Source organism: Labrus bergylta, chromosome 5 (genome assembly GCF_963930695.1).
Source record: "Labrus bergylta chromosome 5, fLabBer1.1, whole genome shotgun sequence".
NCBI lineage: Eukaryota > Metazoa > Chordata > Actinopteri > Labriformes > Labridae > Labrus > Labrus bergylta.
Genome location: NC_089199.1, coordinates 859,742 through 887,627, shown reverse-complemented (window position 1 = coordinate 887,627; position 27,886 = coordinate 859,742). Strand labels below are relative to the sequence as shown.

Here is a 27,886-nt window from a genome sequence, read left to right as displayed (position 1 = left end):
CAGCTACTCCAGTTGATCTCTTTAATGTAAGTTACCAGAAATACAAAAAAAAAAAAGGAATTCTGTTCCCATGCTGCTCCATGGGGAAAACATTTATTACAACATCAACACAAACGTAAAAAAAAATAGATTACTTAATTGCTACAAACAAGTCAACGCACATTACTTCCTTGGATTTGCATTTTACGCAGCTTGTTGAACAGCTCCAGGTACTGCGTCATGGTGTCAACACAGTCTGCTGGTGCAAAGAGCCCTTCAGGTTTGGCAGCAAACACAGACGGCAGTTCAGGGACACTGGAGCCAAGAAAGGATGCCATGAACTCCCTTATTAAATTCCAGCAGTCCCCAGGAACCACGCAGGGACAGTACTCCACCTGAGGGAACACACAGAGTTAAAGCACTTTTCAAATTCAAATAACTTTACTTATCCGTTAGGAACTTCATTTGTGTAAAAGAGCATCAGTGCGCATACAGCTAGACACAAAAACAACAACAGAAACACACACATACAAGTGGCTCTAATAAAAACATGACAAATAGGTCTTAAATAATTGTTATAAGCGGTTAAATGAATGGTGTTAAAAATAAATAAGAAATAGATCATTTGTTCATGAGCCTGATAGATGTGGGAGCTGTTGATATTATTCATTTCACTGCTTACCTCTACTGATATCCCTCTGGCACTGGAGCTCATCGTCACCGTACCAACTTTAATCAGGAAGTCACAGTAGCGATATCTAGAACCACGACACTCCACCTTGTGCCCCTTGGCGTTTTGGAAGTGACTCTTTAGTTTCACCATCAGAACATCGAAGTTTGCATCAGCTATCACACAGGGTCCACCTTCGAACAGAGCCATGCAGCTCAGGGGAGTTTCAGAGTTGTGCATCACGTACAGGAGCTTGGTGGGCTGACCTGGAATAGAAACACAAGACTGATTATCACAGGTGTCAAGTGAATATGTTTAATCATTCAAGTGATGCATCATTTGGAAGTTTAAAAAAAAAAAAATCTACAAATAGTATTTTGTTCTATTGTATATTTTTAAAGACAGAACCATTAGATTCTGAGTAAGCCGTAGTCCGTGTAGTAAGTGGTTGCACACAGGATAAGGTCTTCCATTAAAAAATACAACAATGATAATGATTCTAATTAGCCAGAATAGAATAGAGTAGATGTTTATTTCCATTTGCACAGGTACAGGACAGTACAGGTACATTGGAATTTTTGTGCGTTTCTCCCTGAGTCAGCTTCTACAAAAAAAGTTAAAATTATATATAAAATAGAATTATAAGAAAAAAAGAGTAGAAAAGTACAAATAAAATAAATAAGCTGTAGTAACAGCTAAGTAAATTAAAATAAACTGTACAGAAGTTATACACTGTAGAAAGATATAATACAAAAAATAACAAAGGGGAACACTGTACAATGAAATGAAAATATAAATGTTTTCTTGTCTCTTATTGCACACATATTTCTCACATCATATGTTTCTCATAACAAATTAGGAGCATCAAACAGGCCAGACTGGTGTTGCCATGGTGCTTTCAGACGCTATCTCCCAGTTTGTGCAGGCAGAAAATCAGGACAAAAGCCCTCAGGGAATCAGCTCTTCCCTCAGCTCTCACAACCAAGATTTTTCAAAAATGCCAGAAAACTATCTGAAATTGGTTGCACAGCACTTAATCGGGCTGAAATTATACATTGTATGCCCGGCTTCAAACGTTCAAGGAAAGGCTCGTCATAAACAACAGTTTAAATCACTTACCTGGGATTTCCAATTCAAGTGTATGTCAATCAAACCAAATTAACATTTTGATAGCTTTTATCTACTAACTTGAACTATATAACCCTGTATTTTGTAGTACTTTTAAAAGCCACAAAGTAGTGTTATATCAAGACCACACTAACCGAAACCAAGACATAGCCGAGACAAGAGCGCTCAGAGACCGAGACATTTGGGGATCGAGACATTTGGGGATCGAGACAGGGTGAGACCAAGACAAGGCCATATCAACGAAAAATCATCATTTTGTGTGTGTCACTCACTTAGACCGTAAAACACAAGGAAGGTTGTGGCCTTTCCTGGGAGACAAACATCTAATTATGAATGAATTGAAGTTATCTGTCTTTCAGAAAGGGCAGTTTTCCTTCTTATTTCAGTAATGAAGAGGACAATTTGCCTATCAGTGGTGGTCTTGATTTAAAATGGAGGGTCCACTCAGTCTGAGACTGAGACGAGACAGATTAAAAATGCTTCAGATTCCAAGATTTCAAAAAGTGGTCTCGAGACTGGTCATGAGACCGAGACTGATTTTGAGTGCTTACAACTCTCCCATAAGGTGACACTTTGAATGCTGTAGGGGAACCAGGCAACTAACTCAACTTTCAACAATAAGTTACTACAAAATAGGGATTTGATCCTATAAAGTCCATGTAAGGGGTCCCAACTGTTCTGGTACACCTTACCTTAGAGAGATGCAACTGTACGAAAAGATACCCCATCCTTTATTGTTCTTAGAGCCCTATTGATGAATAAAATGCTGAAATAAAAAGTATAGCATGAAATGTTACCGCTGACATTTCCTGTTGCATGGTAGGTCTCACAGTCTACACAGAAGCTGCCCTGCTTCACAGCAGCCAGCTGTTCCAGCTTCTTATGGAGGATGTCCACTGTCTGCTGCACACTCTTCCCCTCTGCCACAGGCACCTGGCACACACTGCAGGACAACAAAGAGCATACTAGAGAACGCATTGTAATGTGTTGGAGACATATGTTATATTGACAGTAATAAAAACTGCTCCCTCCTATGCAGCGCATCGAGTAAATGAAACTAAGCGGTAAAGATCCTATATGGTAACATGGTAACAAAAACGAGTACGTGGTGAATATATGGCTGAACGTGAATTAATGAACTGAATAAAATAATGTTACGTTTTAAAATAAACCTTGAGAAACAAATTATAAACTTACCAAGTGACACCCATCGATACTTAGCGTCCAATTGTTTCGTTCACTTTTGGTCGACTACTTCCGGGTCAGAAGTCTTCTTCCGGAAAATATTAAAAATGGTTTCTTAGGTTGTATATACATAAATATAAGGAAAAGATCACGATGAAGGGCATTTATGATGTATTAAAAAAACATAGTTTAGCAACGATGGCAGTTAAAAGTTTTTCTGGTTTTAAAGAAAGCAGTTGCGGCCCTACGTCACATTACGTCACTTCCCCTTGACATGGACGCCTGCACGTGTTGAGTAAATGACTGTTTACAGCAGAGACGGCTCAGGAGAAAAACTCTAGATAAACTATAGTTTACAGTACGTGTAATAAACTCAGTAAAAGCGACACTGAAGAACTGCTGCTGTGAAGAGAAGGTCTCTGCGATGCCCAAAGTGAAAAAGTGTAAAGGTGGAGGAGGAGAGAAGAGCGGGGGGTCGGTAGCTCTGGCTGACCAGATCCTACAGGCGGACACGGTGCGAGCTAGAGACCGTGTGAAGAGCAGGGACAGCCGGGCATTGAACGAAGACACGTACGTAGACGAGCGTCTTTCACGGAAGATCTTACAACAGGCCAGAATTCAACAAGAGGAGCTTCAGACGGAATATGGCCTGGCACCAGAGAAGAAGAAAACACCAGTCACAGTTCTTGGTAATGTTGGAGGTATGTATGTGCACTGCAACCACAGCAATGATACTTCTCTCAGTTTTCCATAACAAAAAAAAACAATTTAAATAGAATTTGGTGTGACAGTCACATACCGGTAATACTTTGTTGTAGGTGTCCATAAAAGCAAATAGTGTGAGTCATTTGTTTGAACTGTTTAATATTAGTTATCACTACTAGTAAATGACACTTTGATGTTTTACACAAAAGTTATGTTTGATCCAAGGAACTACGACGGAGGATTAGGGCCACGTTAAAGAATTATTATTATTATTTTTTTAAATCGAGATTAAAAGTCGTAAATTGACGAGTTCGAGACCAGCCTGCGCGAAAATGATGAAAGCAGAAATCTTAAAGTCTTTAAAGAATAAAGTCGTTGTTTTAGTCTATATCAGAAGAGCAGCAGCATCCTGATCTCAAATGACAAACATGGAGCCTCTTGTCCTAAAGGTTTCACGAATAAGGAAATAGGCTACTTCCTTGTGTAGTCGGTAAAAACAGTTCAAGAGAAGTTTTCACTTCAACTTGCAAGACCTTGTTCATCTGTAAAATGATGAACAGGACACAAACTGTCTCTGCACATGAGACACTTTAACAAGGCAGACCGATAACAGACATAAATAGTTGTGTTGGGGCTTTACTTATGCAGATATGAAACTACACATGCTTTTGGCACATCATCATCTTCACATTGTCTTAAAATATCAGCACCCTGAAAAGATACTGCAAGAAACTGAAGAAAGAACCACACTGACTTGGAGGAGGTTGTCTGCAGAGGAAAGACTTTAAGAGTTCTACTTTCATTATTTTTGCGCAGGCTGGTCTCAAAGTCGTAAATTTACGACTTTAATCTTGAAATTAAAAAAAATAAATACAAATTTTACCGCGGCCCTAATCCTCCGTCATAAAGGAACAACCTTGACACATCAGACAATCTCTTAACATTTATATGTCGTATATGTAAAATTATTCATACAACATTTTTAGACACACAATTGACCACCTTTACCTTGTATTCAAACGTCAGGGTCTGATGCTCAGGATGCAGACTCAGATGAGGAGTGGCCCATGCTGGGAGCATCTGGTGCCGGTGGTGTTGAGTGTGACACCGAAGTTGTCGTCGACCCTGATGATGAAAAAGCGATGGAGACGTTCATGAACAAAAACCCTCCAATAAGGCAAGATGAGACACGATCTGCACTCTGTGTTTACACAGAAAACTGAAATGTCAGACACGTTTAATCTCTGCACCAAGTACAAGCTCAAATTCTACATAAAATGCTCAGTTGTTTTTCCTCTTCTTGTCCTTTTGTAGACGGACCTTAGCTGATATTATAATGGAGAAGATCACGGAGAAGCAGACAGAGGTGGGGACAGTCATGTCGGAAGTGTCAGGGTGTCCTATGCCCCAGCTGGACCCAAGGGTAGTAGAGGTGTACAAAGGTGTTGCTAAGGTGAGTTTTGAATTTTTATGTTTCTGTTAATATTGATATTTTCAATTTTTTATGTTTTTTTAAAGGGGTAATGCTTGGGTCTGAATGATACAAAGTGTACCAATATTAATCGGTTCAGTGTTACGTATCATTTTAGAACCTGATTTGAAATGTGAATATCTCCAAAAGAAATCTTCAACAGTTGGTGTCTTTTCTGCAGGTTCTGTCGAGATATCGCAGCGGTAAATTGCCAAAGGCTTTTAAAATAGTCCCAGCACTTTCAAACTGGGAGCAGGTTCTCTATCTGACTGAGCCTGAGACCTGGACTGCAGCCGCGATGTACCAAGCAACCAGGTGAGTCCCCAGGCTGTTGGGAAACAGCTTTAAACTGAGATAGTTATCAAGGCTACTGTAGGTACTCCAATGGTATAATAAGATGTTTTTTTGTTTGCTTGTTTCGTAGGATCTTCTCTTCCAATCTGAAAGAACGAATGGCCCAGCGGTTCTACAACTTGGTACTGCTGCCTCGAGTGCGGGATGATATTGCTGAGTACAAGCGCCTCAACTTTCACCTCTACAGTGCTCTAAAGAAGGCTTTGTTCAAGCCAGGAGCGTGGTTTAAAGGTGAGACAGAAAAACATCATCTAAATATTCTTTACAATGGTGTAAGAGTGAGAAGAGCTGTATTGTGAAACATACTGGACTTCAGCAGTGTTGTTGTCCAGGACTTAGACTGGACTCAAGCTCGGGCCCTGACTTTCTGTGCCGTCTTGTTTAGCAATAGTTGGTGTGTTGTGGTGATGAGCAGTTATCAGCTATATTACTGTGGAGTTGGCGTAGGAGGTCATAAAATGATAAATTCTGATTATTAGCCAATGGGTTGCAGGTATTTTTGAATCTTATTAGGCACCTGCAGTGAACACATCCCATCATTTAATTTAAATTCATTTGATGATAATTTGGCTCTGTGTTTTAACTTCATTACACCCTAGGTACAATATAAACATGAAGACTGACATAGTTTAGTTTATTTGCACATTTTTTGAAAGAAGAGTCAAACAGAAAATTAAAACTAATAAAAAATTAAACACGTGCAGGTGAGGTAGAAACCCATGAGGGCTTATCTCAAAACCTCACCTTGAAGAGATTAAACAAAGTTAAAATACAATACAGTAAAAATAACAAAGTAAATATTTACTATCACAAATAAATTTACCCAACTGAAAATGACATACAAACATTGAAAACATAAAAATATTAGTAGAGAGTTTTGACCAGAGAAGGTTGGTGGTTTTAAGGTCAGAGTTACATATTACTCCTCAAAGTATCACATTAACTAAACCTTATGATTGGTCATACTATAGCTTGTTCTTCCTTTACACAATGCCAGTACCAGTGTAAGACATGTGTCCATGCTTCACCATGTTGGTGATCTGCAGCTAACAATGCTCCTTTCATGCTAGATCAGGAAAATTTTGGTTGATTATACAGGTCATGTGACTGCTTAGCATGACGGCTTTTATCTAGTTAAGCAAGGTGCATTTTATTAACCTTGTTAAGAGGTTGAGAATCACTCACTTGAAAGTACATGCCTCAGGAGTAGGGATGTAAAGATTCGATTCAAAGGTGTCAAGATTCACATCTGTACTCTGAAAAATGAATCGCAATAATACTGTGAGCGTCAGCAGCTGTAGAGCAAGATTTTGAAATTGAGGACCGTCTTTTAAATCAGAGGTGTGGAAACATTTTGGCTTCACCAAGACAGAAAATGAAAGAGGTGAGTAGATAACAGACAAGAGAAAAACTGTGTGTAAATATTACAAGAAGATAGAGAACTACACAAATAACACAACCAACATGATGCAGCATTTAACGAGAAGCTCCAATCACGTCGACTTGTTGCAAGATAAACAAAATGAAAAGGCTAAACCACACTGAAAAGCGGGTGTGCAGCCCCTAAAGGAATCTTTTTCACTCATAATTTGTCCACAGTCTCATTTTGTAAAATAAATCGTGAGAGAATCATATCGTGAGTTGAGTGAATCGTTACATCCCTACTCAGGAATCATTTAATTTATTGTTGAATTTGTCATCAATGTTTAGTGTAACATAAAGCTTATGCAGGGCTTCATGGTGATGTAGTTGTTAGCGCTGTCGCCTCACAGCATAAAGGTTCCTCTGTCATATCCCAGTGGGGGCCTGTCTGTGGGGAATTGGCATGTTTTCCACATGCATGTACTCCCCCCCCATATTAATGAAAACATGCACGTCAAGTTCACTGGGGACTCTAGGTGTGATCATGAAGCTATTGAAACTTTAATAACTTATTGTTCCCCTTTTTAAAGATTTATTTTTGGGCCTTTATTAGAGAGACAGGACAGCGAACAGATTCAGATATTAGGGAGAGTGCGTAATAACATGCAGGAAAGGAGCCACAGGTCGGATTTGAACCTGGGTCACCCACCCCGAGGACAACAGCTTCTTTAGATGGGATGCCAGACCACTAGGCAAACGGCGCCCCTACCAGTTTAAATTCTACATTAACAACAAGCCTCCTGTGTGATGCTGTAGAAGCTGATGTATCTAAAAACGATCATATCTTAATGAGACTACTTTCCCTAAACATCCTATGATTTTGAATTTCTCAATAACCAGTATGAGACAACACCACCAGGTGGCAGTGTTGCTCACACATACACACTACTGTCTCACACACTGAATGATGAGAGTTTTTCAACTATTGAAGTTAAATATTTGATTAATGAAATTGATAAAGTGATGAGTCCCCTTTATGTCTTTCATTGAGATCCATGTTGAAATAGTGTGTTTATATTATTTATTTTCTATTATGATGTGTCAATAACACTGACTACCATCAGAGCAAACTAAGCATATGACAGAATTTTAATTAAGTATTTTATCAATCCTAGATATGAATTTTTGTTTTTCCACTCTGTTATTGAACACGATACACACAAATAGGCCAGGAATACACACTATTCAGTGTGATATAATGTTCATTGTAAATGTCAGAAGTCGTAGCCAATGTTTTTTTTTCCTGAATAAAAGACAAAAAAAATAAATCCAAATTTCTTTGTCAGTAAATGAACCAAATTTACTGTAAATTCAATCAAGTACCAGTTGGTACCTGTTCTTTTGAATCAGATAATCTTACTGTAACCAGAGTATATGTTGGTTTGCACCAGTCAAGTTTGTTATTGGAGTGGTTTACTTATCTGAAAGCAGGAAAATGAGTTTCATGAAGTTTTTGAAGTAAAATAATAACCACTTCCTGATTTAGTAGTAGAATCCTGGGCTTAAGGATGACTGCATTTTACAGATTTTTCTAAAAGATCCACTATCCTAATTGACTAATAATAATAATACAGGGGTATCTGAAAAAACAGCAAACACTCGTGCTCTGTATTAGTCAATTCTGATTTAAAGGCAGAATAAGTAGGATTTGTTGATCCCCTGTCTCAATGATACCAATGGCTCTGTCTTGGATGCTTGTTTAATATCTGGAAACTGCTCAATACATCTTTTCTTCTCACTCTGTGCGCTGTAATTTGCTGGCAGACACAAGCCCACTCTCTGAAGGTTGATGCCCAGAAATGTCCCCAAAAGATAAAAAAATTAGAAAACTTCAATAAACATTTCTAGAAATGAAGTGTCAGTTTTATAATGACCTCTTCTGCATTACTTGTGAACCCTTTCAGGCTGTAGGTAGTTCCTAACTGTTTTGTGCCTCTCTATAGGTATACTGATTCCTCTGTGTGAATCTGGGACGTGTACTCTCAGGGAAGCCATCATCATCGGAAGCATCCTCACAAAGTGCTCGATCCCTGTGCTCCACTCCAGGTGAGGTTTCCTTTCACTGACACACGTCAGCCTCTTATCAACCGGTGTAGGATTCAGCCTGTTGACCTTGAAAGCCGTATATTGTCTGGTATTGGCACCTTCCAGTAAGGTTGAGGTTGCATAACATCAATGGTTGTATAACATGCACAATCTCTCTCATCTTTCAGTGCTGCAATGCTGAAGTTGGCAGAGATGGAGTACAACGGCGCCAACAGCATTTTCCTTCGTCTAATGCTCGACAAGAAATACGCCCTGCCTTTCCGTGTCCTGGATGCCTTGGTGGCTCACTTCCTGTCCTTCCGCAGTGAAAAACGTGTACTTCCTGTGCTGTGGCATCAGAGTTTACTCACCATGGCTCAGCGCTACAAGGCTGACCTGGCCTCCGAACAGAAAACATCACTGCTCGAGCTTCTCAAGATACAAACGCACCCTCAGATCTCCGCAGAGATTCGCAGAGAACTGCAAAACTCAGAGTCGAGGGATATTGAAATTGGGCTCCCTGTAACAGTTAATATGGACTAAGATTTCAATCTGGTGTGTAGCATCCTTCTCCTGTGATGCAAATGATTCATGGTGTCTGCAGCACAAAGGACGGTTTGTTAAATCTAATGTAATAATTCTTCTTTTATTATGAAAGAACAGTTTCTCAATACAGAGTCTCAAGAGCCATTCTTCTCCTCCCAGCTTAGATGACCTGACTCGTGTAAAGATGCACATCAGAAGTGATGTAGGTGTTGTAATAAATCATCAATCTGAGCTGGTTAATTGGGGCTGTGGTGTAGTGATTGCTAGACACTATAAAGACTGGTATTGTCAGTGTTTATTATGTCTGAAGAATGAAGTTATGATGTGGATTAAACAAACCGGCATACATACTAAAAGGTTGAGTATGGATAATGTTATCTCTGTTCAAAAGTTAAGGATTTAGACCGTAAACAAGATGGATGGTTAAAGAAATTAAAAGCATTGATAAACAGTTTGATTAGTTCAACTATCACTTTACTTTACCTGACTTTGTCTTCAATTTTAAAACTGCATACCAAACAATCTGAAACAAATTCAGCAAACATACAAACATACATACTCTTCTTATAAATGTATTTATTCATTTGCAATAAAATAAATTACCAAGATTACTCAACAATAAATAAAAGTGATAAGCAAAGATTCTATAAAATATCAGAAACTAAGTTACCAGTCTAACTTTTTATAGAGCTCTCATTACAACATAACTTAAACTTACTCGGTCCTCTTCAAGAGAGAAGTACTCTGGCCTCCATGCTCACTTTTTCACCAGTTGAGATTGTTTCTGACAGAGCAGGATTGGTTTGGTTTTTCGTCAAAAAAACTAGTGCAGCCCTTGGTTTTATTTTGTCCGATAACTCTTTAAAACTATGAGGGACAAAAAATGACTAAAGTATAAATAAATAAATGTTGGGGGAATGCTTACAATAATGTATAAATAAATATATAATTAAATAAATGCATTAATAAATATATAAATAAATATATAATGCTGAAAACAATACATAAATGAATAAATAAATACATTTTGTTAATGAAAAAGGTTATTTATATATTTTTTACATGTATTTATTCATTTATTAACGTATTTCTACAATTATATCTGTATCAATGCATACATTTCCACATTAATTGAGTTATTAATTTATTTCCGTATTTTTATATTTACACATCTATTTATTTCTGTGTCCAGGTCGTAAGATGAAAAGTATATATGTAAATTTGCTTCTGTCTGTTTTTCAAAGTTGACCAATCCTACTTCAGTAATGTTAGGACGGCCCACTTAATTTACATATTTACTTTTCCTTGTACAACATGGACACAGAAATACATAAATAATAAATACATGAATATATTTATTCATATATTTATTGATGCATTTATTTAATTATGTATTTATTTATACATTATTGTATGCATTTCTCCCAACATTTATTTATTTATACTTTATTCATTTTTTGTCCCTCATAAAACGAGCTAGCAGGGTTTTTTTTTGTTTTTTTCTGACATAAGCTAACAAGCGGTGGACGTAGCTAACGGTTTACAGCTAGCTTAAGGTGTTAATTATTTTTGGAAAAACATATCAAATGCTTTAATATTCAACTTCGCCGAATGGATTTTCATGAAGGGGAGCATTTTCAAAAACAATGTAGTGACCACCATACTGGTGAAAGTGAGTATGATGTGGTTCTTCGGGCGGGAAGTGACCAAGCCATGACCGGCGACCCGCGGGCACTGCGTCACCTGACGGCCATGGAGGAGAGCTGTCGGCCGGCTCCTCACTGTGACAGAGTCCAGACAGACATACAACCAAACATGCGGAGGATGCTGGGAGTGTGGATGTTCCAGGTAATGAAAGTAGTTCAGGTAGATACGGCCTTATATGTCACATCGATGACACTAAGTGAAAACGATTGGCTTGTCTTACAGGTGTGTGAGGAGCAGAAATGTGAGGAGGAGGTGTTTCCGCTGGCGGCGTGTTACCTGGACTGCTACCTGAGCCGCTTTGCTATCGGGAAGTCTAACCTGCAGCTTTTAGGAGCGGTTTGCATGTTCCTGGCATCTAAAATGAGAGAGACTGTCCCTCTGACTGCCAGCAAGCTTTGTATCTACACAGACAACTCCATATCATTGTCAGACATCCTGGTAACACTATTATTATTATTATTTATTACAGACATAATGTGACTTGTGTAAGCACACATTGGTAAAGGGTTGTCTGATCATTTTTCTGATCTCCCTTTAAGTTACATGGAAAAAATAATAATTTCTACAACAATTGAACTATATTATCTATCTTTTTTAAAGAAGCACCTGGAATGGGATTATTCAGTCATCAGCAAGTATGTCCATAAACATAAGATCATACATATAACTTATCGTATTTAGGACCAGGAAGTTATGAGGCACTGCTGTCAGGCAGGTTTCCTAAGATCTGACAATACCCCATCACAGTGTTTCCCATCCAGGGTGGTACCTTCAGTAGAAGGGGTCCTGACTCTGAGATACTTAAGTGGATAAAAATGCACAATTGCAGGACTATTTTACTATTTGAGGGTTTAAATCAAATAAACTGAGAAGACATAAAAAATAATTTCTATTGTGACAGGTGTAGCATTGGGTTGGACGTTTGGTTTAGATTCATGTGTGTGTTGCAGCAGTGGGAGGTAGCAGTGGTGTCCAGGTTGGACTGGTGTCTGGCCTCTGTGGTGCCCTCTGACTTTTTGGAGCCGATCCTTCACACACTCCCCTTTGTTTGTCCCCATCACCTTCCAAACATGCGTAGGCATGTTCACTCCTACATCGCCCTGGCAGCCACTGGTGAGTTACATAATCCAGTTTTCAACACACGAGATGTTTTCTTTGCAAATAAAAAGCACTAGACGTCAGGGCACATCAAGCCTGGGAGAGAAAATATTTTCAAAGACATGTTTTCACAATAATTCTTGTGTTAAATTATTCCTGGGTTCAAATATAAATCTTTATATCATTCCACTGCAATAAAAGCAGCTTTATATATCACCTAAAATGTAAACATCAAACATTACATTTAAATAACAATTAAAGCCAGTATGTTGAGAAAATATGATTCAATGTGTTCATTAAGTTTTGTGACAGGTCAATCTTTTCAGGATCTTCTTTGATGCTGTAAAATTATTTGTAACTTAGAAACGTTTAGTGGGATGTGAGTGTCCGTGTGGGCCTGCAGCTGTTTGATTTTAATCTGATTGAATTATGTTCTTTGTAAATGAATGTCTTGTGAAAGAGGGGCAGATTATAAAGAAGATAAAGAGATAAAGATAAACTTTATTGATCCCCGTGGGGGAAATTTGTGCATTACAGCAGCTCCAGAAAACAGGGGACGGGAATATAATTCTTAAAAATAAAAATAGAAGTTAAAAATCAAATCAAACATATTTACATCAGTTAAATAAAAAAATACAATAATGGAAAATTACACAGTAACTACACTGGAAAGAGTTATTGTTATTAAAAAACCACACACAGTGTGTAGCATTATTTATATGAGTCATGAGGTGGTGATGCTGTTAAAGAGTCTGATTATAAGATCATCCTCTGATATATAAGATCATCCTTCTTGCTGCTCCTTTTTATTCAGGATTTGAGATTAATTGTATTGTTATTTAATTGTTTCATTTGGTTGATGAATGAAATAAACATATTATAAATATAATTTGACTTTAATGAGCATTAAAAGTATCTTTCTGGTACTGAACACCGAACACAAAGCTGCCATAATTCTCATCACAATGTGTCAGCAGTTCATTTTGGAGACAGAGAGCTGAGTTTGTGTAATCCTGTATTGTCTACTTTGAAAGACCAGCGCCTGGCCAGCCATTCAGCTGGCTGATTTCCCACGAATCTCTGTAATGCCGCTCGAGGCACGATGTCGCAGGGATACAGTCAGTTAGTGCCTTTTTAGACTGACTATGACATTACAGACCATACAATGAAAAGAACTCCTTGCTCCTGACATTTTATCCCATTCAAACTAGAGGTCTGACAATGTGTCACATGGCTACGTTTTCATCTTCTGCCTCAAGCAATAAGGATGTTGTAACACATGAACAGGTTTTGGGAAATGTCTGCTTTTGAGTTCTCCCCTATTGTCCATCAGGAGAGGACTACAATGCAGACACTTTTCTTATTGTGTACACAGCTGACCTTTACTGACCTTTAACTCTTCCACTGCTTTAAGTGTCCATCAGAATTCTTTATTATTTTGAGAATCGTCCTTTCTTCTCCTCAGACTGCAGGTTTGCAGAGTTCTTACCCTCCAGTGTTGCATGTGCTTGTGTGAGCATAGCAGTGCAGAGGCTAAAGCTAGCGGACTCTTCCCTCAACCCTGATTCAGTTATGAAGTTTTTGGCCAACCATCTGGCCATTGACCTGGTAAGGCTACTGTTTAACTGACATCTTTAGATATCTTTTGACTTTGCCCTTTTTGCAAACACTGACAGACGGGGCCCTGATTAAACAGTCTGTGAAAAGGTACAACTTGTTAAATACATGTTGAGGAAAAGAAACAACGCAGCATATGCACTATTGGTTGAATTGCCATAGAAAATCTGTCCATGACCGATTCATGAATCTCTGGATGTTTTTCTGTGAATTTGACCCCGCACAGAGCTCTGTCCTCCTCTGCCATGACCAGCTTTGGGGTGTGTTGGAGCTCAGCCTGCCCTCTTGTTTCCAGAGTGTGTTTGCAGATCAGGAGGGCACAGCTCAGAGATTAGCTACACCGCTGCCGACATTCAGGATGTTGTATTTACACCAGTGACATCAAGCTAAAGCACTCCTCCCAGCCATGAATTGCCGAAGCGTGCTGTAAATTTGCATCCATTAACTACAACATGAAATTTAAATAGGAGATGAAATGTGTCTAAATAAATGCCATTTATACTTCCTCTAAATAGTTGCTTAAATATGGATGGTTTTGGAGATTCCACCTTGACATGAGTTGTTGAGCTAGTTTGAGAAATGATTTTTTCCAAATGTCCATTGTGTTGCTACATTCTCTTTTGTTTTTGCAACTTCTCCTGAAACTTTGTTAGAATAGAATAGTGATTGTGTTGTCTTTTTTATGATATTAGTAGTTGAATTGCCCTAATTATTGTAAGCATTGTTTGCACATGTTGCCTATATGTATTAACTGCTCTCATTTCTAGTGTTTTATAAGATCATTTATCTCCACAGTTCTGATTAGATTGAATAGATGTTTATGCACTGCTCTGAATTCCCTTGTGACTATAAATAAACATATTCAGCACACAAAATTAAACATTAGTCTAGAAGTCAGTGACAGAATCAGACAGCATTCATTTTTAATATTGATTTACTTCAAGTCACACAACAGCATGTCAAATCCCACAGTCATACAACTGATAAGCCACTAACTTTGGCAACCATGGTTTTAGTTACTGTCAGAGAAAAAAAAAAAAAGCTTAATAGAGCCTGAACACCTGAAACTTACAGGATAAGAGAGAGGGAAAATGTTGATGAAATGCCAAAAAGCACATTATATTTTGCTAAAAATATGAAACCAATATAATGTTGACCAGTCTATCCAAAGGCTAACCACATTTTTCCTCTGACACAAATGATTTATGGTTCATGACAGATAACACTACAACACAAATTTCCAGTTCAAATCAGGAAAAGCCAGTTCTCTGTATACTCATGCAGGCCTTAAATACATGAATAGTTTCAAAGTGTGACAAAAAACCCTTCCAGTTATGACCAACAGCACGATTAGGCAGTTTCTTCTCAGGTGAATCTCTTGTGACAAAACTCAGTGCTAATTAAAGGTTCTAGGTATCAGGTTTCAATAATGTGTTATTCAAGGCACTGGCTTCATCTTGTTTCCTCAATGTCAAACATGCCAATCCAATTAAGTAACTCCATTATGCAGCATGAAATATCAATACAGATGTTCTGTTCTCGGACCAGACATACATACTTCATAAAGCAGGGGTAAGCAGTAGACCCCATAAGTATAACAAATGGTGAATATGTTCTTTTCAAATGTAATCTAAGATTATCATCAGCATGTTTAATTTTCCATTTTAAACATATGGGTACAAGTTTAGTTTACTATTCAAGTCCCAAGCATGCGACACTAACTTTTAGTTAGATCCTAAAACTTCTCATCCATCTTTGTGAAATACTGTTCTGCCCCGAGTGTTTAAATAGTTTTGAATGAAATGCACATTAAGCATTTGTGTGCAGCTATTATACTTGTTTCACTTTGTGTCATGGTTTCCTTTCAAAACACGTTTCCGTTTTCAAAAGTCCACTTTTGACTTTCTAACAGCGGTTATGATAACAAGCTCCACCTTTTCAGTGAAACTGCCACCTGCATACAGAGAGAGAATGGCCACCTGTATCAGTGTTTGCTCAAAAACAAAGGCAGGCTCTACTGGTTTCGCTGGATGTGAGTCATGTGTGCCAGGATTATTATTCAAGTCATCATCAAAAATTGGCACAAGTCATCTCAAGAAAAAACAAACACAACAATTATATAAACAAACTTGTTGAGAGCTTAAGTCCCAGTTTAAACAACATTCATATCAGCACTTTTGTTAGCTATTAATTAAAAAAACATTTGCTCTTTGGTATCCATGAAATGTCATATTTCCAAATCCTTATTAGAAGTTTGAACACATCTCAACATTTAATCTGTGCGTAGTGCGTTATTGCTGTAACCCGAGACAAATATAAGGCTGACAAATGAACGAACATAACAAAGCAAGGCTCCTATAGCTCTTAAGTCATAAACACTTCCTCAAACTGTCTTATTGACATTGAAAAACCCTGACTTTGTTGCATATGCAACACCTGAAAAAACGTCAGACTGTGAGTGTTGAATAACCTCCTTAGTTTATGTTTTTGGTTTCAGGATCACTTTTTGCATTTGCTACACTTTTGAAACTGAGCGTTGAGAAAAGGCTCCTGGTTCACAAAAAGCAGCTCTCTTCTGAGAATCTTTGAAATGAACTATCAGTCATCATTTTCATGAAACAAAATGTGCATTCTGGTTACTTAAGCCTGTTTTCCTAGAAGTATAATTACAAGATAATTCAAGCAACTATAAAAATCCCCATCTAAACCTCAATCTGGTGTTTCACATGATGCCTCCTCCCTTTTTGGTTCTCAACATTCCTGAAGTTAGTCAAAATAATCGTCCCAACAGTCTGCTGGTAATTTCACATAATGCACTTTGGCTACCACTTCATTAGTAGTTCATATGCATTTGAATCAGAATGAAAAAATCTGTCTTTAATCAGAGAGCATGACTTCTGGCAGATCTTCAACTTGCTGCAGAGCCTCGTATGACCATGGCCTGTTTGTAGGCCTCAGTGACATTATCACAGTCTGTGATGGAGAAGGTGCTGTCAGCCACTCCAGACTCATAACACTTCCAGGTTCTCAGCAACCCCTCCCGAAGAATCCCATCTTCACAGATGTCCAGTAGATTGTCAGCAGACACGCATCCTCTCATGTTAGTCTTGACCGGTTCATCCATTTGAGTCGGAGGTTTGACACGATCAGGCAGATCAAGCTGATCAAAAGACTCAGAAGACAGAATGCTGTCCTCGCTGACTGCCCCGCTCGGCCTAGACCTGGTTCCTCCATGTGGTAAAGACAGTGCCAGCTGGTCCAGAGAGCTAAACTCCTGCAGGCAACCTGAGGAGAACTTTCCATTCCGCTTTAAGATGCCTTTCCTGTAGGGCGGGGCTGAAGGGCACTCTTTAGGTCGAGGTGCCCAGCCAGAGTCACTGTTCTCAGGAGATGATGAGTAGTACCCTGACTCTTGTTCCGTGGACTTCTTCAGGATACCTTTTCGGGGCTGCAGTGCAGCTGATGGAGCGTTGGCTGGTGCAGACAGACCCAGGATGTTTTGCGGCTCCACAGCAGGGCTTTCACTCACTGCCTTCTGCTTTACACTGTTGCGTCTCTTTAAAATACCCTTAGAGGGACGACTATCGTTGCTTGACTCATAAACAGCCTGGGAGACATTGTTTTCTTTACGTGACCTTCGTAGAGAGCGCTGCCGCACCACATCCCCTCCCCCACCCTGTGAGCGGAGCAGACAACGCATCTTGGAGCCGTTGTCCAGTAAAGGCCTGGATGTACGGCGCAGCCAGCTAGCAACACTAGCCAGCCCAGAAGGGTGTGATGGTGATGGAGAGGCTGGTGAAGGGGCCTGCTCCACTGGACTGCTCTTTGTCTCGGACAGTAACGGCTGCTGGTAGCCCCAGTTGAGCCACCAGTGCCCTGCAATCTCCTCTATTGTGGCCCTGCGCTCAGGATTTACCATCAACATCCAACGAATGAGCCCACATGCATCTGAAAAAAAGAGCAAGAGAAAATAATGTTAAGCTAACAATACCTGAGATGTTTCAAACTCAGAATAGTCTTTCAGACCCTTCAAGAGAAGTTCTGCTGAGAGACTCACCAGATGGGTTGTTGGGTTTGCGGTAGTTGCCAGTGCTGATCTGTTGGACCAAAGCCTTGTGGTTGTGTCCATCAAACGGCATTGTGCCATGAACCATAGTGTATAACAGCACACCAAGAGACCAAGTGTCCACCTCTGGCCCACGGTAAGGACGTCCATTGACAATCTCTGGGGAAGCATACAGAGGGCTGCCGCAAAATGTTTGGAGGTACTCGTCGCCGCGGTAAAGGTTCGACAGGCCAAAGTCTGCAATCTGCAAGAAGAGGAAGAAGACGTCAGTGGGTACAGTGTCAGAATGTTATTTTTACCAGATAACTGTAGTGTACTGAAGTGCTAACTTCTCAAAGTATCAGTTACTCATAACACATACTACTGCTTTCAGTTATAGTTAGTCAGCTTTACACAAGCACTAAGGTAAGATAATCCTTTATTTATCCCACCACGGGGAAATTTACATTGTTACAGCAGCACAGAGCAAAGATTGCAAACAAAAAGTGAACACAGTACAATTTAAATTAAAAAAATTAAAATGTACAAAAAAAATACAGAGATACCACAAAGTAGATTGAAAAATAGATCAGCTGAGCTGCAGTTTTGACAAAAATGTAGTCAGAGTATTCCGTGTACCACAGTGCACATAAGGTGTAACATGTTATTGCACAAAGTGGTTTGGTAAACATAATATAACATTATTGCACAAGGTCAGAGTGAATTGTCCAGTTGTGTGTGTTTTCTAATGCAGAAAATAATCAATTCTTATTAAATATTCCAATCTGACAATTCTTTAGATTTAATTGCATGAACATCGACATGCTGTCATTTAAAATTCTCAATATATATTATAAATAATACCCCACAAGTGTACACACAGTCAATATCTGAATGGCCATTAACATGTTTTGTGAATGCTAGGTGTGTAAATGCTTTTTCCACTTTCCCTCATGCTTACCTTCACATTGCCATTGCCATCTAGTAAAATATTCTCCAGTTTCAGGTCACGATGCACTATTCCATTCTAAAGAGAAAAAGTGAGATACATTAAAATATTTTACAATAATAATTCTCCACTAGGCCATCTCATGTGAGTTCACTGGAGGTGTCTCCATTACATAAAGGGATTAGTGTTTTACTAGGTCAGAGCACAGATTGTTTTATGGTACGTCAGCTGTGCCCCATTGTCCTCCGCTCTACAGGGGGGAATACCATTGACTAGCAAGGTTTGAAATGGTTTACTTTGAAATATGCAGGTCAACGCCTTTCTTCTTCTGGGCACTGCATGTAGCCATGGACGCACAGTTTGTAAGTTAAGTTACGTAGCAGTTATTTCATGTTTAATATACCATACAACTGATTGCAAATAGGATTTCGATGGTTTTCATGACAGCAGCTGACAACATGGAAAAAACATATTTAAGCAGACAAGAGCCTGCAGTAAAAGTGCAATAAGACAGATTGTTGTCAGAATGTCATAAGGCAATTCACTGGGTAGTTATTGTCCTGCAAACATTCCTCAAAGCTTTGCAAAGTGCTGAACAGCTACACTAAAGTATAATGTGCTGTTTGAATGTCCCTTATCACACAGCTCTGGACTACAGGAACAACTGATTGCGTGTGTGTGTATATGTGTTTGCAGAGCCCTTCTGTTCTATCACACCCTCATTAGAGTGTGAGACCATGCGTGTTTGTGTGTGTGTTGAGACGGCTGGCCTTTAGCCCTGACGCTGCCACTCCACAGACCAACTGTTCACATCCCCCTACATCGTGCTCAGGCGGGCTCACGGTGAATAATGCCCATTATGTAACTCAGGGGGTGCCAGCACTCTGGAAAATCACAAATAGCAGGCTGACTAGGCTCTGTGCTTTTAGCTCTGATGAAGCAAAGTTACTAAAACTTATAAGATTCCCCATAGTCATATTTTGGTGTTGGGTATGAAAGCAGTCGAATGAGATATGTCGCCTTACCTGATGACAATAATGCACAGCTGATACAATCTGTCTAAAGAAGTGCCTGGCCTCCCGTTCAGAGATGCTCCTCTTGTCACAGATGTAGTCGTACAGATCCCCTCGGCTGGCGTACTCCATCACAATAACTATTTTGTCCTTGTTTTCAAATACTAAAAAAAATAAATAAATAAATAAATCACAACAGACAAACAGTCAGCATAAGTCAAACTTTTTAGAGACACAGCATCACTCAAAGGAGTCTAGATATCTTCAGATTATTTTAATTTAAGTGTGGATGGTGCAGAGCAGTTTGTATTTACTCTTAACTTCCCTCTTAACCTCCAAACATCCGTCTCTCACCAGTTAAGATTTGTCTCAAAACATATTTACTCAATTGCCTTTCATTTCCAATAACCCATCCAGCTCAAAGATCTGTAGCTCTGTTAGTCTTGTGTTACTCTGTACATGTTACCTGTTCTTTCATTTAAATGGTTGTTGTTCTTGTCTGTTACTTTGTTTTTTTCTATCTGCGCTGTTCAGCACTTTGGATCAACTGTGTTGTGTGTAAAGTGCTGCTCCCCCCCCCCCCCTTCCCTTGTTCTCACTGATTAGGATAAACAGGGCCCCATAACAACTGCATTGCAAACAAACATGCACTGAGCTGGAGAGACACTGAGTGATGACCATCTCATCAGGCATGAGGGGCGCTGGAAGACACAAGGCCCTGCACATTATCCCACAGTACTGACGGGGTACCAAGGGGTATCATCACTTACATAACCCTGCATCAGTCTCCACAAAGACTTGCGTGACCAAACTGAATCTCTAACAGAGACTGAACGAGCGAATTGCCTTTTTAGGTATCACGTTTCAATACCCGTGTGGCTCAAAGGTCAAGTCATTTCTAAATGATGACTACACTGAATCTCTCTCACACACTTTGAAATGCACTGCTGGTCATCATTTTCATTTTGTGATACTTTACCTTCATATATGGTAATGATGTGCGGGTGGCAGAGAGTGGACATTATCTCAATTTCTCTGCGGATGTGAACCAGGTCTTGCTCGTCCTTGATTTTCTCCTTTCTGATCGACTTGATGGCCACCTGAAAGATTGATTTTGGACAAAAGAACGACATCAAATTAGATTGATTTAAGGTAATCATAAGTACATTTACACAGCGTTACAGTTACTAGAAAGTTCAAAAAGTTGCTTCAAATTGAGGCTGTATCTTTAAATGAATGTTTGTGCAGGATAAAAGTAATTATTAGAAACACAACACCACAGGAGCACAAGTTCAATTCATTTGTAGACATTGATATTCATTTTCCCAAGTTTACCAATGATCCACTGTTCACACCAGACCAATGAAGACAGCATCAATTAAACTTCAGTGTATTGAAATGTTCAGGTGTGCATATTATTGCTATGAACTCATATTTTCATATGAAAGAAAGGAGGTATTGTTTTCAATATACAATATGTAAACATAACCTCACTCCACTGGAAAAAGAAAAGATTAGTACAGTGATTAGCGGCTGCCCTGCTGTTGGGAGAGAGTTTGGTGTATTAATACACTCGATTAGGCCTGAACTTTCTTTACTAGAAGAAGATGAAAACTATTTAAATATAAGCTTACAAATGAGTAAATGGAGAGTGGCGTCCTCGTTAAAGAAACAATGGGCAGTGAAACAAAACTCTCCCATTATCTTTCCAACAAGGCAGAGGGGCGCCGGGTCAAGTATTGTCTGGCGTTAAGAAATCGATTGTGTGCTGTCATGTCTGGGAGAAATTTACATCTGTAAAGTATCTGTTTGGGTCTGTAATTGTGAAAGTGTCACATCCACATCTTTTGCAGTCTAAATGTATGTCATTATGTTGCATGTGTCTGTTTGAGGCTCAGCTGCCTGGGATTCCTCTGAGCGCAGAGTGCGTCATCAGTAAACTCTAACATTGAAGGGTGTCATGAGCTGGGGTGTCCTGGTTTCCTCTCTCTTCTAACCCTCAAGGCAGCAGACACAAGGGAAATGAGTAGAGCAGCGACTTGTCATATCAGTTTCAACACGCAGCCGTCTGGCGTCATGAGTCACTGTCTGGGCTGGATGCTCCTCCAGGTCAGCTCTGTGTTCACAGCAACCCAAAGCTTGATTCTGATTCTGGGAACTGAAGTTTCCTGCCTTTTGTTTGCATAGCTGTCAGACGGGCTGAACTCCCACTCATGATGAGTTCGCACCCCTGTGCAGTTATCTCAGTGTGAGCAGTCAAAGTTTGTTCCACGCAATAGGCACTGAAGTGGAAATATTTCATATTTAACTCTGAATTCCTGAACCAACAAAATAGGAAAGTCGGTTCATAGGAAATGATGGAGGGACATGTTCGCTGACGAGGGGACTTAAGTTGGTGGAGTCAAATAGGTCTACTGGTCAGTGCCTCAAGTGTTCAGTTTTATGATAGACAACCACAACACAAATACCTATACTAACTGGCATTAAAATTACTCCTTAAAGGCTTTATATGTGATTTTTCACACTTAAATATAATATAAATCAAGTATATCCTCTGAAAATAACTCTGTGAGTCATGACTGTCTACAATGGACAATGTAACACCCGAGTCTCACTGTCTCTGATGTTTTCAGAGTCCTATCTTCACTTTGTTTACATCGCCAGGACAGCCGGCTGACTCCTCCCCTTACGTATAAAAGTTGATTAATTGAGGGACTAGAGAAAAGAAGAATAACATACTGTACTCACTGCTTAACTGTGTTTCTAGATCACGCTCATTTCAGGTAAATTTACATGCAGTGTGAAGATACGAGCATAATAAAGATCGCTAGCATTAGCATGCTAACAACCCCCCCCCCCCCCCCCAGATTGTTGATGGACGGTCTGCCTCCCCCCACCCACTTGCTCCCTATCCCTCTTCCTGCATCTTATCCCATCTCTCCCCCTATCCCTTTCCAACCCCAGTGCAGTCTAGGCCTGTGAAGGCTGTTTTGTCATGAGCCGGGGATCCGGGACGAAGATTTCTGCCTTTTAATAAGGCAGTTTTTTCTTACCACTGTAACTTTTGCTGCTTTGCTAAAGTGCTCATGATGGATAGGCTGGATCTTTGTAACATAGTAATAAGTAAGGTCTTTTACCTGCTTTTTGTAAAGTGTCTTGAGATGACACTTGTTATGAGTTGACGCTATACAAAATAAATTGAATTGAATTAACACAACAATGCAGCGCGAGTTGTTTTGGTTTCATGCTGGCGCTCAAGGGCGACATCTACTGGATCAACAAATCACATATAAAGCCTTTAATAAGAATTATTCCTTTCACATCTATAATCTGCATCACTGTATCATTCTTGTTTTAATTTCTATTGTAGAAGCTAATTTTAATTGTTTTTTTAATTAGCTTCTACAAAAAAACCTAAGAAAGACTTCAACCAAAATGTGATGGATTTATGATTAGCTTGTCAACCAACTTAAGTTGGTGGGCCTTGTGGGTAAACACATTCTCCCGTATTGAGACTAAAGTCAACACTTCACTCTACCTAAATGGATTATGTAATAAAACTGATACATTCAGACAAACGAGCAGCTGTAGTGCCACAACACAGGAATGATGAAACCATGAAACCATCCTTTGTGCTGTGCCACTCCCTGTCTCACATTACAAAGCTAGGTCAATTATACTGCCAATACTTTGATAGGTAGTTCCAAACAAGGCAAATTAATGTTTTTCCTTTCTCACTGGATGCTATAAACTGCTTTTTAAAGGCTTGTTTGTCACTGTGCATTCACAACATTCATTTGGACTAATCAGTATTTTGACGTTTGAACACGGTCTTTAGGCAGAAAGATTATGAAGCTGCCTGCAGCACCTCACATCCTACAAAAGCTGAGTCTACCACCAAGTCGTATCAGATAGAAGTATAAAGAAAGGCGTATCACGACCTGTTTACTGCATGTTCAGGAGGGGAATTCCTGTCAGCTACTTCCTTGACTTCCCTGCACTTTCACTTAAACACGACCTATAATCACGGCGTGTTTTCGATGAACATGACTTAGCGGCTGAGCTGACTGAGGTCACTTCTAGGACACAGAGTTCAGCTGTCTGTGAAAGTAGAAAATGCTCAACTTTAAAGGTGTCCTTTTTGTTTATGATATTCTGCCTGTAATTTAATTTTCATGATTAAATTGTCTTGAAACAAAAAAAAAAAAATTCAAACTGAATGAAAATGACCAAGTGTGGAAACGTTTGCTTCATGACCCCATGTAAAGTCTGAGATGACAGTTTATTTAGTACACCTGTTAGGTAACACAAGGCTAATAAAACCACCCTGCAATAAACCCTACCTTATCTAACAGAGGTAACACTTTCATTTTTGTTGAAACTGCTTTATAGGTGCTGCCTGACCTATATGTTTCATTCTCTGGCCATAGTTTTAAGGGACTGTATTGCATTATACTGATATCTTTTTTTAATATTTCAGTCATCAGTCACTCAAGGGGAAGGCTACTTAACATATTAGTTGTGCTAGAACAAAATAAAAATAGCTTTTGCCCAGTCCTCTACTCCCCAAGGCATGGGGACCTGGAATTCACCTGGAAGGCTCATTGCAATTTCCCCCTCCTCCTTCATCAGGAGCAAAGAAAAAAAGTTTCCTGTCTAAAAGGAGTTCCTCCTATGACAAAGTTCCCCAGTTTTCCCAGTGAAACGCCTTTCCTTCTAGCTTTCATTGTAGCAGTTGGATGTGACTGTGTAAAACTTCTTCTATGTGTGACACATTAACAGGCATCTCTTTTTGCTTCCTTCTTCCAGAGGTCATCTTAAAACACAAGTGTGGAGTCAAAGTAGGGCTGGGAAATATATCGAGTTTTAGTTTATGTTGCATTAAAATAACATTATAGAGGTGCCGGGTCACCTTTTTCTCATCTCACTGATGATGACTGTCTGTCTGTCCCTCTTAACCCTGCTCCTCCTCTCTCTCTCTTTTTATAATATTACTTTTCAAATTCACAAACAGGTAGTGTATGTGTTTTCACTGTTAATAAAAGGCATATCGAGATATGAGTTTTGGTCCATATCGCCCAGCCCCAAGTCAAATGATTGAACCTTTTTTTCTCTTTAATGAGTTAAAACAAACAAACAGTTATGATACTGGGTTTGCATAAGACACAGACATGTATTTAAAACTGCTATCATATTATTTGAGTTTACATACTGTACTTATTCAACCCTTTTGACAAACAGCCCATTATCCAAACATTGTATAATTCACTGATGTGGTTACAATAAAATTATATAATTCGTTAATTACATATGGGATGCAATTAACAAGCTTATACAATGATCTCATAAAAACACTGAAAGTAAGAGCAAACACCCTAAATAAAACAAACACAGTGAACTCTCAGGCAAACTGAAGCTGGTTTGGCAGCTGACATGTAGGCTATGCCTGCAGCACTAACCTCTTTCGTTACTTTACAACTCAGGAATATAGCTCATGAGCTTTTACTAGGAAGAAGTTAGAACAAAATCGTACGTATACATTTTCCCGACTGAAACCCGGAATGTAGTCTACCTGTGTGCAAACTTCAGAACACCTAAAAATAGAACCGTAGGCTGTCTACCTCTGAACAGGTGGCCGACAGGACAGAGAGCAGACCTTAACACTGGTTGCAGATGTTGGCATCGTTAAAGGCAATTAACGTTGTGTTAAAATAAAGGGATAACATGTCTTACCAGCCTGCCGGACCTTTCCTTGGCTTTCTTCACCTTGCCATAGGTTCCTTTCCCCAGGGTCTCCAGGAACTCGTACCTGTGCTTCAGGTTGTGTTTGTGGTGGTGTCTCTTCACGGCTTGCTTTTTCACTTGGACCTGGGTGGAAACTTTCCCTGCAGGAGTAATTTCAGCCGGCAAAACAGCCCCAACAGACGGCCTGCGGTTTGTCGAAAGTCGGGCAACACTTATACCGTCCATGCTGACGCGACGGTGAAGTCTTTCTCTTCCGTTTATCGACGCAGGTGTTGTTGTTTAGGTGCATTCCTTCCCGCGAAGCTCTGTAGTGCGACTACTTGGTTGTTCACTTCACACACAAAAAGTGAATATGAACAGCAAATGTATGAAACTAAATATCTACGGAAAGACAAACAGAAACAGACAGCTAACTTCAGACTGTGACTGCCCGCTGGTCCACGGCACGCTGCGACCCGAGCGGAGTTCATCCAGTGGACAGAGTAGACACGTCAAATAGTCGAGGGGCGGAACAGGTACACAAAGGAGCGTTTGATTTGTAACACCAGGTGCTACCGACGTTTGTAGGCATGTGCACCTCGCGGCTGTAGTTGCTATCCAAAACTATTAAACAAAACCACATTTTGGTTCTTTTTTTTTAAATTTTTTAAATTTTTATTTGACATCAACCGTGAATCGTATGACACTGCAATTTGACAGTAGGCTAGTGTAAAAATGCTATAGCCGATTAGGCTATTTGCATTATTTATTAGTTTGCCAATTTTATTCACAATTTTTTATTTTTTTTTAAATGTTGAAACTGGGCTATATTTAAGTAAGTTATTTAAAAATATATATCTTTCCAAAATACTAGCCTAGCCTACATATAAAATAATAATTAGTAATTCAAAATAGATACCTTAGATGTAGCCTACTTTAAAACTGATATAATAAAACAATTATTGTTTGGAAGTTATGGGCATTTTGGTTCCCACAAGTTCATTGTATTATGTTTATTATTATTATTAGTTCACGTCTATTAAAACTTATTTTGAATCTGGTAATTCTACATAGGCTACGTCAATATTTTATTTAGCATAGACGTTGGACTCTTTCTATAGAAACAATTCTAAAATAAAAACTGAAAATGTATTTGAATGTGTTCTTTGTTATTCAGCTTTTTAGTTAACATGGCTCCGATTGGCAGTCAGTGGCGAAAAAAGAATGAAAAAACAGAAGTGGAAGAAGAGCCTGGATTGGTAGTTTAAATCCAGTAATTGGCCACAAGAGGGCATCATACTGTCACCAGATGCAAGAAGAGCTGGGTAGACTGATCGGAGCCTGTTTTAACCTATGGTTTTAACGTACATACTTAAAACTTAAATACAAGAGGCATGATACAGTTTTTCTATTAAATACTTAATAATATGTGTAAGTATGCTTAGTTTATAATATCATATTATGCTTAGTTTAAGTATTATGTTCACAATGTAATATTAGTTAAGTCACTGCTGATGAGTGTCAGATGTAAAACCGTGAGCCAACTGGCTACTCATCAGAGAGTTTGTCTAGTTTGACCTCCTAACCCACGAGGAACATCTATTGTGATTGCCATTCATTTTACTGAGTAACATGCCAGTGAAACTGCACTCATGCATGCAGAGGAACACTGTGCACAAACCAAATAATACAAGGGCTTTAGGTGCTCAGGTCACCACTGGTTGACACAATCTGGCAACAGAAGAAAACGAATATGTCATCTAAAAGAACAGACCTTAAATATTATGAGAATAGTTTAAAAGACACACCATAATGAAAACCTGAGAAGTCTTTCTGATCAGGATTGTCATTATAAATCAATAATTTAGAAATAAAAGCAGATAGGATTTTTATTAGACATTTGAAAGTTATTCACCCACAGCTAATCCAAGTATTAATTAGATCATTCAGCATGCCCGCCAGGGGACTCATTATCCGGATGGAGTGTCATCATTGTGTCAAAAACTGATTACTGTACATAGTGTCCCATAAATGTCCTCCATAATTCGCACAGATTGTGAAATAAATGAGAGACATACTTCAGGTGAATTGGTGTATAGGCGTGTATTTGTTATGATATAAAACCAAAATTTACTGAAGTGTGTTGGATTGGAAGTGTCATTTAAATATTTGCATATTGTGGCAACAAAAATGTGCATGAGTGAGTCAATATAAAGTAACTATAAAGTTGCTTTCAGACATATAGAAA

The 27,886-nt window shown here is 39.1% G+C and overlaps 4 protein-coding genes across 4 annotated transcripts; 2 read left to right on the top strand and 2 right to left on the bottom strand.

The window, feature by feature from the left end:
• Positions 1–60: 60 nt before the first annotated feature.
• Positions 61–3,133, bottom strand: med20 (mediator complex subunit 20). The gene is made up of 4 exons (XM_020642142.3): positions 2,975–3,133; positions 2,575–2,720; positions 662–915; positions 61–374 (listed from the first exon to the last, which is right to left on the bottom strand). Exons 1-4 carry the CDS (start codon positions 2,986–2,988, stop codon positions 153–155), a joined length of 636 nt encoding a protein of 211 aa, XP_020497798.1. The 5' UTR covers positions 2,989–3,133; the 3' UTR covers positions 61–152.
• A 93-nt stretch (positions 3,134–3,226) lies between these two features.
• bysl (bystin-like) lies at positions 3,227–9,939 on the top strand. Its single transcript, XM_020642141.3, has 7 exons — positions 3,227–3,663; positions 4,694–4,844; positions 4,982–5,120; positions 5,320–5,453; positions 5,563–5,723; positions 8,858–8,960; positions 9,128–9,939. The coding sequence occupies exons 1-7, from the start codon at positions 3,387–3,389 to the stop codon at positions 9,480–9,482; spliced, it is 1,320 nt and encodes a 439-aa protein (XP_020497797.1). The 5' UTR covers positions 3,227–3,386; the 3' UTR covers positions 9,483–9,939.
• A 583-nt stretch (positions 9,940–10,522) lies between these two features.
• On the top strand, positions 10,523–14,974 carry ccnd3 (cyclin D3). The gene is made up of 5 exons (XM_020642151.3): positions 10,523–11,333; positions 11,415–11,630; positions 12,143–12,305; positions 13,756–13,898; positions 14,134–14,974. Exons 1-5 carry the CDS (start codon positions 11,097–11,099, stop codon positions 14,284–14,286), a joined length of 912 nt encoding a protein of 303 aa, XP_020497807.2. The 5' UTR covers positions 10,523–11,096; the 3' UTR covers positions 14,287–14,974.
• nuak2 (NUAK family, SNF1-like kinase, 2) lies at positions 14,809–26,146 on the bottom strand. The gene is made up of 6 exons (XM_020642143.2): positions 25,648–26,146; positions 20,894–21,014; positions 19,927–20,078; positions 18,914–18,979; positions 17,965–18,217; positions 14,809–17,855 (listed from the first exon to the last, which is right to left on the bottom strand). The coding sequence occupies exons 1-6, from the start codon at positions 25,882–25,884 to the stop codon at positions 16,816–16,818; spliced, it is 1,869 nt and encodes a 622-aa protein (XP_020497799.1). The 5' UTR covers positions 25,885–26,146; the 3' UTR covers positions 14,809–16,815.
• Between the last annotated feature and the right edge of the window lie 1,740 nt (positions 26,147–27,886).

Excerpts from the sequence above, each read along its gene's own strand:
- med20 (XM_020642142.3), bottom strand. Across the intron at positions 916-2,574 it reads TGCAACAGGAAATGTCAGCG|GTCAGCCCACCAAGCTCCTG; the intron begins GTAACATTTCAT and ends TTTCTATTCCAG. Across the intron at positions 375-661 it reads CCAGAGGGATATCAGTAGAG|GTGGAGTACTGTCCCTGCGT; the intron begins GTAAGCAGTGAA and ends GTGTTCCCTCAG.
- bysl (XM_020642141.3), top strand. The coding sequence starts at position 3,387 with ATGCCCAAAGTGAAAAAGTGTAAAGGTGGAGGAGGAGAGAAGAGCGGG. Across the intron at positions 3,664-4,693 it reads AGTTCTTGGTAATGTTGGAG|GGTCTGATGCTCAGGATGCA; the intron begins GTATGTATGTGC and ends TTCAAACGTCAG. Across the intron at positions 8,961-9,127 it reads ATCCCTGTGCTCCACTCCAG|TGCTGCAATGCTGAAGTTGG; the intron begins GTGAGGTTTCCT and ends CTCATCTTTCAG.
- ccnd3 (XM_020642151.3), top strand. The coding sequence starts at position 11,097 with ATGGATTTTCATGAAGGGGAGCATTTTCAAAAACAATGTAGTGACCAC. Across the intron at positions 11,631-12,142 it reads TATCATTGTCAGACATCCTG|CAGTGGGAGGTAGCAGTGGT; the intron begins GTAACACTATTA and ends TGTGTGTTGCAG. Across the intron at positions 12,306-13,755 it reads CATCGCCCTGGCAGCCACTG|ACTGCAGGTTTGCAGAGTTC; the intron begins GTGAGTTACATA and ends TCTTCTCCTCAG.
- nuak2 (XM_020642143.2), bottom strand. The coding sequence starts at position 25,884 with ATGGACGGTATAAGTGTTGCCCGACTTTCGACAAACCGCAGGCCGTCT. Across the intron at positions 21,015-25,647 it reads AGGAAAGGTCCGGCAGGCTG|GTGGCCATCAAGTCGATCAG; the intron begins GTAAGACATGTT and ends TCAATCTTTCAG. Across the intron at positions 17,856-17,964 it reads CAAACCCAACAACCCATCTG|ATGCATGTGGGCTCATTCGT; the intron begins GTGAGTCTCTCA and ends TCTTTTTTTCAG.